Source organism: Carettochelys insculpta, chromosome 1 (genome assembly GCF_033958435.1).
Source record: "Carettochelys insculpta isolate YL-2023 chromosome 1, ASM3395843v1, whole genome shotgun sequence".
NCBI lineage: Eukaryota > Metazoa > Chordata > Testudines > Carettochelyidae > Carettochelys > Carettochelys insculpta.
Genome location: NC_134137.1, coordinates 50,784,739 through 50,797,864, shown reverse-complemented (window position 1 = coordinate 50,797,864; position 13,126 = coordinate 50,784,739). Strand labels below are relative to the sequence as shown.

At 47.3% G+C, this 13,126-nt stretch overlaps 1 protein-coding gene across 2 annotated transcripts in view; it reads left to right on the top strand.

Annotated features, from left to right (window-relative positions):
- Positions 1–819: 819 nt before the first annotated feature.
- Positions 820–13,126, top strand: part of FLT1 (fms related receptor tyrosine kinase 1) — a 150,010-nt gene continuing 137,703 nt past the window's right edge. For both annotated transcript variants that reach the window (XM_074985957.1, XM_074985949.1), the window contains exon 1: positions 820–1,164. In XM_074985957.1, the coding sequence (XP_074842058.1) occupies positions 1,098–1,164 (67 nt within the window). In that variant the 5' untranslated portion in view covers positions 820–1,097. The remainder of the gene's footprint in view (positions 1,165–13,126) is intronic.

Here is a 13,126-nt window from a genome sequence, read left to right as displayed (position 1 = left end):
GCGCGGCAGGGTCTGGAAGCCGCTGCCCCGAGGAGCCTGGCCGCTCTGCGCCCTGGCCGCCGGCGGAAGGTCCTGCCGCACGCAGAGCCCCGGGTCTGCCTGGAGCGCACCGGGCGGCCGCGGGCCCAGCTCCGGGTGCCCAGCGGACGCGCTGGCGGAGAGTCGGGCCGGATCTCCGCGGGGCTGGAGCGGAGCCGGGCCCCGCAAACGGCGGCGGGGGGAGAGGCGCTGCCCAGCCCGAGTCAGGCTGCGGGGAGTGCAGGAGGGTGGCCAGAGGGACAAGGGCGCACGTGCGCCCAAGCGCCGCCGAGCCCGGAGCGCAGCAGCCGCGGCCGGAGTGTGGGTGAGAGAGAGCGAGAGAGAGTGTGTGTGTGTGTGTGTGTGCGCGAGAGAGAGAAAGTGTATCAATGTGTGCGAGAGAGGCAGTGTGTGTGCGTGTGTGCGCGCGCGAGTGTGAATGTGCGCGCGCGCGCGCCAGTGTGTTTGAGTGTGAGAGAGCGTGTGTGTATGTGCGAGTGTCAGTGTGTGTGTGTGTGAGTGCGACGGGACTGCAGCGCCCGAGGGGCTGGCAGGGGGCGGCCTGGCTGGGGCGGGGGCAGGGCAGCCCGGACACGAAGCGGCGGGGAAGTTGGCACTGGCTCCCAGCCCGAACCCTGCCTGGCGCTCCGGAGGCGGAGGCTCTGCTGCGGGGCACGGCGGGGGGCCGGCGGGGGCTGGGGGGCTCCGGGCGCGGGCGGGCGGGGCGGGGAGGGGGACCCGGTGACGCAGGGAGAGGAGGGCGTGCTCCGCCCGGAGGATGTGGAGGTTATAAAGCCGCCGGGCGGGCGGCAGCTCCCTCTGAAGGGATGTCCCCGGGAGTTTAAGCGCGGCCGGAGGCGCCTTGCGGAGCGCAGCGCAGCGCAGCCGAGCCGAGCCGAGCCACGCGCTGCCCGGGGCCAGAGGCTGCTGGACTGCGCGCTCCCTGCGGGACCTGCTGCGCCGCTAGCTGGTCCCCCGTCGGCAACGCGAGCCCGGCCCGGAGCAGCCCCTCTGCCGGTCTCCCCCTCTCCGAGCAGCTCCGGAGCGCCCCAGCCTGCGCGCAGCGCCCGGGAGGGACCATGGGCCGCCCGCCGCTCGCCGGGGCCGTGCTGTGCGGGCTGCTGGCCCCCGCTCTCCTCCTCGCAGGTGAGTGGCCCGTTCCCCGGCGGGGCCGGCCGGGGCCACGAGCTCGGGGGAGACGCCTCCGAACCCTCGCGGGGCTGGATGGGGGGTGCGCGACCCGACCCGGGTCCCCCGCTGGCCGAGGACGGTGCCAGCCGCTCCCCAGACCCCGGCGGAGCTGGCTCGCCCCGGGCCCTCCGGGGCAGAAGTCTGGGTGTGCCAGGCGCGTTGGGGGGCGGCTGGCTCCTGCCGATCGGGGGTCCCACCCCCCAACTTGTACCCTCCAAAGGGAGAGCCGGGCGAGCGGCTCCCGCCCGGGTGAAGGCGGCCAAAGCGGGGTGGGGGAAGGCAGCACCCGTCGGGGAACTCAAACTCCTGCGCGCTGCGCGGCCAGGCTTTCAATTGCCCAGCCTCGAGCCCACCGGCAGAGAGGAGCGGAGCTGCCACGCCACCGCCACGCTCCAGAGCCCGCTGTCGGCTGGGTGAATAGCAAAGCGGAGCGCCGGCCCGCACGCGGGGTTGTCCCTGGCAAAGGGAGGCCCACGCTGTCTTTCTGCAGAGAGAAGATCTTGGCGGAGCTGGGGGAAACATATGGGGCAGATCCGGCTGGCGCCCGGCGCCCGTGTGGACGGTACAAGTGCTGGGGTGTAGCCGGGACCCGAGTTTTTAAACAAGCTGCTATTTACTCAGTATAGAAAGCCGCGGGGCGGGGGGGGGGGGGCCGCTTTTCCCACCAGAATGACGAGCTATGGGGCCAAAATTCCCTGGATCCGGTCAAACCCAGATTGCTGTTGCACTGGGCTGTGTTGGAGCCTGGGTTTGTCTGGTCAGGCTTCTAGAAGAAGCTATATGCCTTGTGTGTTTTGCTGCGCTGGAGTTAGCTGGGATGCACAGGTGGATGCATGGATTTTTGCTGGGACATGCTCGCTTTTCTTGATGCTGGAGCAGAGTTTTCCAGAGGAGGGGTAAAGAGATTTGAGGGTTCACGGAAGTTGGCTCGGGCACAAAGAGAGCTGGTGTTTGAGTGAGAGAAAATACTGAGATACAAATGGAAGAGAGGAGCACCCTCAGACCTGGTGTAAGTATACAGAAGCCAGGTATGAATTTGCCATCTAACCAGGAGCAAATGTAAAGCCTGCAACACAGAAAAATGGAAATTAGCCCCAGAAAGAAGGCTAGATCAATGACCTTTTATTAGATGTGATGACTGTGCTCCGGGGAGGGTTGGCTCAGAGTTTCTGAGTAAGTAGCAAACCTTTTAACATGACAGTAATCAAATTCGTCTTTTGCGTTATGTGTTAGGAGTCAGCTTCATGGAAGAAGTATAGAACCGTTTAACTGTTACATTTTCCTGCAAACTGTTCTACATTTTTGCTTTGAATTAAATCCAGACAAAGAAGAACTGGGTGTACAACCAGTTCTAAAGCACCTACTGCTATTAGCAAACTACGCACGCTGTTCTGAAAAAAGATATTTATTATTCAAGCCAAGGAGCAAGACAACTGGCCAAATAAACTCATGTAACTAGTGACCAGTGTGTTGGACACCATAGAAATAGGTGATGACCAGGACGTTATAAAAGCTCTGCTAATTTCCTAAAGCTGTGGCAATAATGCAAATAGTTTATGCATGTGGATTAAACAACCCTAAAATGTGTTGTTGTTCCATTGACAGATTTTGACTGGAAAGCATTGAAAATACAGCTCTGGCTGCCTGTATACAATTACACAAAAGGGTCAAATCCTGTAGCAGTTTGCAGTTGGAATGGGAATTTGATGATTGGGCATATACTGTGGCACACTATGCCCTTTGGTCATCATCTAACCTGCGACATCTTCCATTCTGTCCCTTGCTGTGTAGGAGATCTTCCAGCAGGGAAGACCATGCTCCTTTGAAGTCCATAGCAAAACTCAGATTGACTTCAATTCTGAGCAGGTTCAGACCCCGAATACCAAAGGGGCAGAAAGGGGTAAGGAATGGCGTATTCAGCGGTGGGGAATTACATGCTAAAATTAATGCATTGATTCTCCGTAGAGTCTTATTCCCATCTCCAGAAGTAGATCTGGGAAGGAAATGGTTTCCCCAATGCATGAACATTATGAAATATCAAAACATTTTCCCATTCTGCATTGTCAGGAAACTGAGACTTTTCAAACATTCTCATGAAAAACTGCATGGGCGAGGGTGCACCTCTGGAATAGCCAGCAGCTTAGTGATCAGGGCACAGATGGAGTAGGTCCTGCCTGATTAAGACTAGGGAGCAGGAAATATGTCTGTCCCAAATCTGAAGGGTGTGGGTCTGTCAATGGCTCCCATGGGAGTGGCTCCTCTTTGTATAGCTCAGACAAAGCGAATCTAGCTCTTTGGCAAGGGCACTGAGGTGAGAAATGCAGCTTCAAATCAGAACTAACCTTGCTGTAGCACTCAAAATATAGCAGTGCAGAGCTTGCTCTGTTGTTCATCTCAGGGTGGAGCTGGAGCTTGACCTGCAAACCCAGCCCATGCCACAGGCTTCATGGCCCAAGTGCCAGTCCTCTGTGTAGTTGTGTTTAGATCACCAGTATCACCATCTTGGCACAGCCTGCCAGCTTTCCACTCCCCTTCCACCCAAAATGCTGGGTAGTCTTACCCTGTACCTTTAATGTACTTACATCATCTCACTCACTGAAGCTTCGAAAGGGATACACACTGCATCCATTTAGGCAGCAATAAGTTGGAACAGACTCTTAGGAGGAGTAGTTGGCTCAGCAATTATTTGCGAAAGGGAGTCATTAGGGAAGAGAACGGGAAATGGCACTGGAATCAGTACATGTGGTTTTTAGCAATTTTAAGTCCCCAGCGCTAACATGTTACCTGTGTGCCCTTAAATATCCCTTTGGAAATTAGATTAAATAAATTTTTGTTTTCTCAGAATTATCAATCCCAGTTTTAGGAGACCTTTAAATTCTCAGAGGTTTACCTACATCTACAATGTTGGCTTCTCTCCCACGTCAGAATAGAACATATTATTTTGTGTTTTGGTTCCATGTATGTTGTGTAATCGTTTGTTTGTAGCTATCCTGTAGCATTTGCTAAAGCACATTTACCACATGGTAAAAATTAACGCTAAGTAAAGAGTTAGATTCTGAAGTCCTCTTCTCTTGACCACACTGGAGTATTTTAAGTCAGGGCTGCAAGACTGGACCCAAATCCTTTACTAATAGGCCCATATATGTATGTAAGGCTAGTAACAGAAGACCCAGAGATCATGTGCGCTTAGAGAGCCTTCCAACAGAGAGATTGGTTAATGTATAAATACCTTTATTTTAAAATTATACCTCAGAGTGAAAGCCACAGTCACAGGAAATAAGGCCTCCATGATCTGCGCCCTGGTCCTACTGAAGTTTGTTGAACCATCAATGGTACAGGATTAAACAGTAGTTAGAAAGGGAACTAATAGATGAGATAACCTCAAAGGCTAGTCACCTTTACACATAAATGCTGTGATTTATACGCTGTAGCAGCCATCATCCAGCTTCATTGTACTAGATGTTCTATAATCATGGTCCTCTCCTCAAAGAGCTTACAGTGTGGTTCAAACCAAGATATGTGTGGGCCAAGCAATAGGAGGAAGGGAAGATGTCATGATAATAAGGACCACGTGGTTACATAGGTTAGTGATGTTTCCAAATCATTTAATTTTTTAAAAACTGTAATACACACTATCAGTGAATCTGGAGTCTGCCTCCCCCATGCTCTTTTTAGGTGGCTGATCTCTTGTAGGCATCACAACAGAGTTATGTCTTGAGAAGGAATTTTAAGGATGAGAGATTAGTAGCCTTATAGGTTAGTTCCAAAGTATGTCTCCTGTGGATTGGCAGTGTGGAAGAACTAGAGGGAGCCTATGCTGGAGAAGAGGACAAAGGTCATACAAAGCTGTCATAGCTGGTGGGGCAGAAGGACTGTCTTATGGTTCTGCCATTCTCAACAAGTATCTGGTCAGATTTACTGTCCAGATCTATCAGTGGAATGATGTTAGCTTTCTGGCAGAAGAATGTTTGCCTGGCATGGAAACAAGGGGTTCAGTGGCACAAATCACTTGTTACCCCTCCATCGGGCCTGGAGCAGTAGTGCAAATCCAGGGGTCTTGTTGGGGATGGGGCATTACTGGGATGTGCAGGAGACATGGTGATTCAGTGTCTGTCCAGAGAAACCTTCATTAGTGGGATGGCTATGGAGCTCAGGCTTGAGTGTCAAGATGACTATTCTTTTAGGACCATCATTGTGCCACTACCTGCCTTTGACCTCAAGATGAATTTCCCCTCAGGTACCAGAACCTTTCCGGACAGCAGAACTGCACTTTGCACTTATATGTGCCTGCAGGTATTAAATTGTCCCATGGATTTATTAGGTCTGGGAGTGCTACATGAAACCCAGAGTTGGATACTCAACATACCTTGAATTTTCATGAATAATGGGCTCCTGTCTGCTTCCTTTAAAAAATTCCAGCCTACATTTACATATGGCTGGAGAATTAGAAGCTGGTGAGGAACAGAAATCACTGTTCTTCCATTTATGCATAGGATTTAAGACTCTAACTTTTAATAGTAATAACAGGAATCATGTGTTACTACCATGTTGTTTTTGGCAAGATGCTCTGTACAGGATAGCTCTGTAGATCCAAATTTTGCTCCCATTTATGCTGGTGTAAATCTGGAATGAGTCCCTTGAACTAAACCTGAGCATTTCCAGATTTGTGCTAATGTTGATGAAAAGCAGCATTGGGGCTGTAGAGTGTAGCCACCGATGAGTGCATGAGAACCTAGGACCTTTAGAATTTAGTGCATGAACATCTACAGTTTGAGGTAAGATCTAGGGGATTCTCAGCTGAGGCCACAGAGGAAATTCAGTCTTGCCTACTGTCAGTGGTCTAAGTGCCACTACATGGGACACTGAACCATATCCAGTAGGCACGTGGGCTACAATAGCAAAGATGACTTTCATACCCACAAATATCCAATCCATTTCCCATTTTAAACAGGTGCGTGAGGTAAGATTTTTTATTTTGCTTCTGAAGATCAAAATACTCATGAACAAATATTACCTTCATTTTGTCAAGGGTCTTCCAAAACCAGAACTAGGCTCTTTGCCATGGCTGTTTTCCAAAACAATTGCTGACTCCTCATCCTTCTCTGCAGTTTGAAAATTGCAGGCTCTTTGAGTTGGTTTTCATGTCCGGCTGAGATAGCGATATCGAAAAGAAATGAAAGGGAGAGGGGTAATTGAGGAAGGACTTGAAAGGCAGGGGTAAGGGCTCAGGACTGCAGAACTCAGTCTCCTGGGGCTGTGGTTGGAGGCATCTGAGGAAATTGTTCCTTTGAGCCTGCTAGAGATAGGGTTTGAGACTTCCTGATACAACCCAGCAGGAAGCAGGGATTGCTGCAAGAGTGAGGGAAGATTTCCCTTCGAGAGAGGGAAGTCTGGCAACAACAGTCATCTCCACTGTTGGACTATTTCTCTGTGGTTATGCACTGAGAGTTGCTTTACAAACATGCCGTATCTTTATTTTACCCTTTTTTGGACAGGTTGTGTAATATTTCCACATTACCAAGTCTCAACCCACAGCTATGAGTCAGTACTGGGGGAATGCCTGCATATGTAAGCATAGAGGAGAATCCCTTCCATTTGACCATTAAAGTAACTTACAAAAACACTTCTTTCACCTGCGTAAAAATGACTTTCCACAGCATTGAAACAACCAGGAATGGGCTGGCTTCTCCATTTACGGTGCGCAAATTGCTCATTTTGATGCTGTCCTAAAATCTATTGCCTTCTGACCTTTAGCCATTGGTGCAAAGGTGCATTCTCAATCTCCTCTTACCAAAATGTAGAAATTCAGTGTCATTCCACTCCAGAAAGGAGCTATCATGATGTGAAAACAGTACATACTACTAGACACCCATCCCCTGACTCCCATATGATTTTTCATGCCAAGATGGGAGGAAATACACCTGTCTAACACAAAGGAATCATGATTTTGCCTAATATATTATCAAAGAAATCAAGACCATTATGCATCTTTGTGAAACTATTAATTTTTCCATTCTGTTTCTCAGGACTTTGTCTGATTTGTGTTTAGGAAGAAACAAATGCCTGACATCCCAGTTATTCTTACTTCTTCAAATTAATCTGCCACTAAAACACACTTTTAATGCCTGTCCTTGTGCAGAATTTTGTTAAATAGCATACCCTGACAATAGGTGTGAGCATGTGTCATGACAGCGGTAATGATTTACATTTGGATCTTGCTTTTCCTCCAGAAGGATCCCAGAATGCTTTTGGAATATGGGACCAAACTTGTGAACAGTTACTCAAATGCAATATAATTTTAGAATTCAGTTACACAGCCACATCATCTTCTCCGCCCATGGCCCCTGAACACTCTTAGTAAATTCCCCCAAGTTTTATTGCAGCCTGAGGTACAGACATTCTCCTTGTCCCCTGCCATATGCATACACTTTTTGGGAAGCTTCACTGGAGCACATCAGGGGAATGGGAAGGCCCTGATTCTACACCCTGTTGGCTTCATTAGTCAGGAAATGGGGAAGGAGGGCACAGGGCCTCAAAACCGTTGTAGAGACAGGACTTCTGCATCTCCCTATTCTTCTGTTAGATCTCCTGAGAGCCCAGCTTTCCTAGGGCAGAGTTCAGCATGAGTGCATAGTGTGTGTTTCTAATTATTGCTGTTGAGATCAGTATATTCACCTCTGTAGGCAGCACACGGGAGACACAGCACAAGTCGCTTTCAATCTAAGGCCTGAATCCCATAAACTTGTGCTACTATAGACAGTGCTACTGCCAGGCCTAGTTCCATTTCAATTAAAGATATTATTACATTATCCTAGTTGAATGACATGCGCTACTTATGAGCAAGGATGGTCCAGCATGAGGGCAATAACTTAGGTATGGGAGACAGGATACTGTGCCACAAACTTTCTGCGTGATGGGAAGTCTTTGGGCTTCAGTTCCCCAACCCTAGCAAGGAATAACAAGACATCCCATCATTATGGGCATGCTATGAGCATACATAGATTAAAGCAGTGGTCCGCAGCCTTTTCACAGATGCACCTCACCTTACTCCATTTGTGTCCTGATACCTGGGAGCTGAGGACAGAAAAGGGGTCATAGCTCCTGCAAGAGGGGCCTGTGAACAAGGGGAAAGGGGGCTGAGGCTGGGGGTGCAGCTCAGGTGGCTTTGTGGCTGAGACCAGAGCCATGGCTGCAACCAAGGCTGGGGTCAGGGTTGAGGGTAGAGGCAGGTGTGGAAGCTGCAGCCCAACTACATTTGGGGGCCTGGATGCGGGACAAGGCTGGGGTGAGAGCTGCAGCTGGAAGACAAGGTCACAGCCAAGGGCTGGAGCAGAACTGGGGGCAGAGCAGGGCTGGGTGATGCTCCCTCCTTCCCCTTTGTGGGGGCTGTCATGGGTCCTGCTGCATCCCTCCTAATTTTCCTCTGCAACCCACTACAAGGGTGCCCCACAGTTTGGGGACCTCTGCATTAAAGGCTGTGAAGCATTCATTATGAGGGGTACGGGGGCAATCTCAGAAGTAGGTAGGAAAGAGGGAGGTGTTGCGTGCCTCTCAGAAAACTAAAACAACCACATTTATGCACTGTAAGGGCTCTGTAGATGGTTTCTGCTTTGGCAAGTGCAGAATGGATGGTAACTGAAAACCTATACTGAGCGTTAATCACAGGATAAGACTATAGCAGTGGTTCCCAATCTTGTCAGTAACACAACACACGTCTGTGAGACAAACAATTCCGTGGAATGCCCACATTTACTTACATTTACTGTGGTTATGATCTTATTAGACAGATTTGCAGCATAGTGCATACAACAAGCTAAACAAGAATCCAATGCGATGTTGCATAATCGAGTAAACGCTGAGCAGTTACTTGATGACTCACTGGATGTGGGAGGAGGTGGTTCCACAGAGTAGGCTCCCTTCCTCATCAGCCCATTGGAGCTGGTACATGGTGTTTAAACCAGGTCCCAGCTCTAATAGATCATCCCCCCTTCCGCCCTTGCCAGACCCAGTGCAAGGAGAAATTGATTAACCCCGTTCCACCTGGGACTCAGGCGGGCTTGAATCCAACCTGGCAAGGGAAAAGAAATTGACAAAATTTCATGGCACACTTGGCCAGTTCTCATGGCACACTGTGTGTCGTGGCACGTAAACCACTGGACTAGAGGTTAATAGCTCTCCTTGCAAATGGAGGGAAATCAAAGCTTTAAATAATTCTGCAAAGTGTCCCTCAAAACTGATTCTAGGCAAAGTATCATGGGACTCATAATGGAAAGGAAAGCAGGTATGGGTACAAATTTTCCAACCAAAAATAAATTGAATTTACCCACTGAACCCTTCACAGTTTCTTCAGAAAAGGTTGCAATGTAACTATGCCAACAGGAATTCTGTAATTAAACCTGGCCAGCACAAAGGTGTGTTTTCAAAATATATAGTAGAATGGAACAAGTCCTGTATACAGAAGAATAGATTGGCCAATGGCCATATAATCAGCCAGCTAGTGTAAATCAGTGTAGGACCATTGTTTTCATTAGTGGCCCACTGAATGTCCTTTGCTGAATGGCTCCCCGTTTTTGGTTATTTTGGCTACATTCTGCAATTGTTACATTGGTAAACACACACAGAAGTGTTTCCATTCCCTTCAATGTGTTGACTTGTATGAGGCAGTCCTCATACACATAAGTAGGAAGTGCACAATCCAGCCCATATTTTAAATGGATAAACTTAAAATTATTCAAGTGAAGAATTGTGGATAGGGGGAATTAGAGTGGTGACAGCCTTTAAAGAGACCTTATCCACTTTCCTACTAATGCAGGATTTTCCTGTATAGTATAAAATTATGTCTGATGATTGAATACAAATTTGTTTAAATTGGGAGGAAATTATATTTGACAATAGAAAACACTAAGGGTGAGATATGCTTAATGAGCTGTAAAACACATGCAAATACCTCACTCAGTTAAACGATTAGGCTATGATGGATAACTTTATTGCACACTGATGGCACTTTAAATCGAGAAGGTCACAAGCGCTGTGTACACTGCAGCTGGCAAAGATAAACTGATCATTCTCATTAGCCTCTTCATTGTATAGATAAAAGATTAGCTAATACATTCAGGCTAACTGGTGTGGTGAAGGCATGTCAGTCCCAATAGTTCTTAATTATGGATAAAAAAAACACAGTGACAACTTTTAAGAAGACAGAAGGTTTGTTCATTTCATCCCATGTGTTCAGTTACCTATGTGTGTAAATGTTTGTAGAACTGGGGGCAGATATACACTCTGTAGATCATATACAATATCAGTGACATTTACAGTCAGACATATTTTATCTAGGGTGTGCAGTAATGTGAAATAAGTCTAGGTAGCACTTTGCAAAATAGACTACAAGTTTCTGTTTACTGAGTGCTAAAAGGGTTCTGTTGTCCCATCATGTGATAGAACATAATTCAAGCACTTTTATTCTTTGGCTCCTGTGCATCGCCAGCTGAAAACTCTATCTAGTATCCTAAATACTGGCCAAGCTGTGTCCTGGGCCTTTTCAAACAGTTCTTTGACCCTTTCTTTGGGCAGCTTGGGTAACTTTTGTGACCTAAACTAGTGTTTGCGCCAATTGCTTCAGTAATCCCATTGGGAGAGTTAAAAGTGTCCAACAAACTTTTTAAAAAATGAACAATATGGGGGAGGGGACAGTCATTCTGCTGTCACATGAAAAGAAGTTACACCCCAATGTAGGTCACTGTAAGGGTAGGTTGCTGATGGTCGCTTAGTGACAGGCATAATGATTAATGAACAGGTCCTGTTAAGCCATGACCTTTCCAAAGAGCCAGTGTCAAGTAAAATGCCTGAAGAAGGTACACAGAAGGCGTGATCCCCTTGTAAATATTGACAGTAGGAATTTCTGGGCTATTCTCCTTTTCTTTGTCTTTTCTGGTAAGCTTGTCAAACCCTGTTGCATTTGTTCTTTGAATCATTTTTGTATCATTTAAAAATGTAGGAAAGCTAATAATCCATGCCGGGATGGAATGTAAAGAAAAGCTGTTTCTCTTCAGACCTGTACCACGTAGGTGGTAACACACTATTAACTTGTGTGCACTACTTAACACAAATAGGATTTGGTATTTCAGGGCTTTGTTGCTGGAAATCTGAAATATTAAATGTGTGCCTTATATACTGAGTTTGTTGGGGCAAGCGTTAAGTTGGGGGCCTAAATGTGAATGTGGTTAATTACAGGAATTAATGTTTGAAGTGCACTTGGAGTCATTTGTAGGTACCCAGTTTATTTCAGTGGCGGAAGAGTTAGGCCAGCACTAGAGCGTTTTTTAAACTCCACCCACGGTGATTACAAAACACAGCTGTATAGGACAAAAACCTGTATTTGGGATTTCCTTTGATCTCAGGGTGGGGGTACTTGGAGAATTACTTGCATTGAGCTCAGTAACTATGAGGCAGGTCTCCTGGGTTATAGTGGAGATGCATTTCCAGGGGTTCCTATTTTTAGGGTTCTAGCAGATTCATGGTCATGAAAAATGGACTGTGAAATCTGCTCTTTTTGTGCTTGTAACTGATCTGATAAAGATTTCATGAGGGAGACCAGCATTTCTGAAAATCAGCATCCTGACCCAAAAGGGAGCTGGGGTGGTGCGTGAGGGGTTGCAAGGTTATTTGAGCAGGGTTTCAATATTGCTATGCTTACTTATGCACTGACTTCCAAGTTGGGCAGCCAGACTTGTTGACTAGGTGCCCAGCTCCGAAGGCAGCATCCTGCTCGCAGCAGTGCTGAAGTAAGGGAGGCAATACCCTACCAGGTTGTTCTTCTACATTGCTGCTGGTGGCGGTTCTGCCTTCAGAGCTGGGCTCCCAGTCAGCAGCCGCTGCTCCAGGTGCCCAGCTCTGAAAGTAATACAGCTGCCAGCACCCATGTGGAAATAAAGATAGTAGTACCGCAACCCTCCTATACAATAACCTTGTGACCCACACAACTTCTTGTGGGTCAGGACCCTTACAATTACAACACCATGAAATTTCAGATTTAAATAGTTGAAACCATGACATTTATAATTTTTAGAATCCTATGTCTGTGAAATTGACCAAAAGAGACCCTGAATGTCATAAGGCCCTCCCTATTTTATAGGAGTTCTGAATTGTGTTGCTTGAGATTCTGTTTTGAGACATTTTTACTTTGGATACCATGGATTAGTAGAGAAAAAAGTACATTACTGATCCTTTACCATTAGCAGAATGAAAACACCAAGAAAACATACAAAAAAAACCCAAAACCAAATCCAAACACAGAATACTCAAATGAATGTTTAGCTTGTTGACCCTGTGATTAATGTTCTAAACTACATTAAGATGTATTGTTGCTTGGGGTGTGAAAAAATACTTCCCTGAACGACAAAGGATTTACTAGTGAAATGCACCAGTGTGGTTAGCACTTTGTCAGCAGGCAACACTATCCTACCCTCAAAGCTACTGTTCCTCCCTGATGGAGGTGTGATTTGCTCATAAGGAGAGCTGTCTCTTGGTGATAAGGAGGAGCTACACTGAGTGCCATACAGCAGCAAGGCGTAGCAGCATGACTGTGCTGTTGTAAGCTCCACAGTGTAGACATAGCCTCTGACTGTGTCCTGTAAAGGAAAGGTTGTGTCTCCTTTTTGTTTGGACAGTGTCCATGCCTACAAGACCCAACTGGTTCGACTGGGCCCTGATCCTGATTGATCTATGGCAGCTGTTGTATTTAATAATAATTTGTTCTTAAAGGCCAGTTCGACATTGTCATGGACACCCAGCTTTTCCACTATTTTCAATCACTTCTCTGCCTTCTGCCCTTATGCACAAAGGCAATTCAATAGAATAAATACAAATTTTCCTTGCTGCCTGAATCTTAGAATCCTGATTATTAGAATAATGAACATAA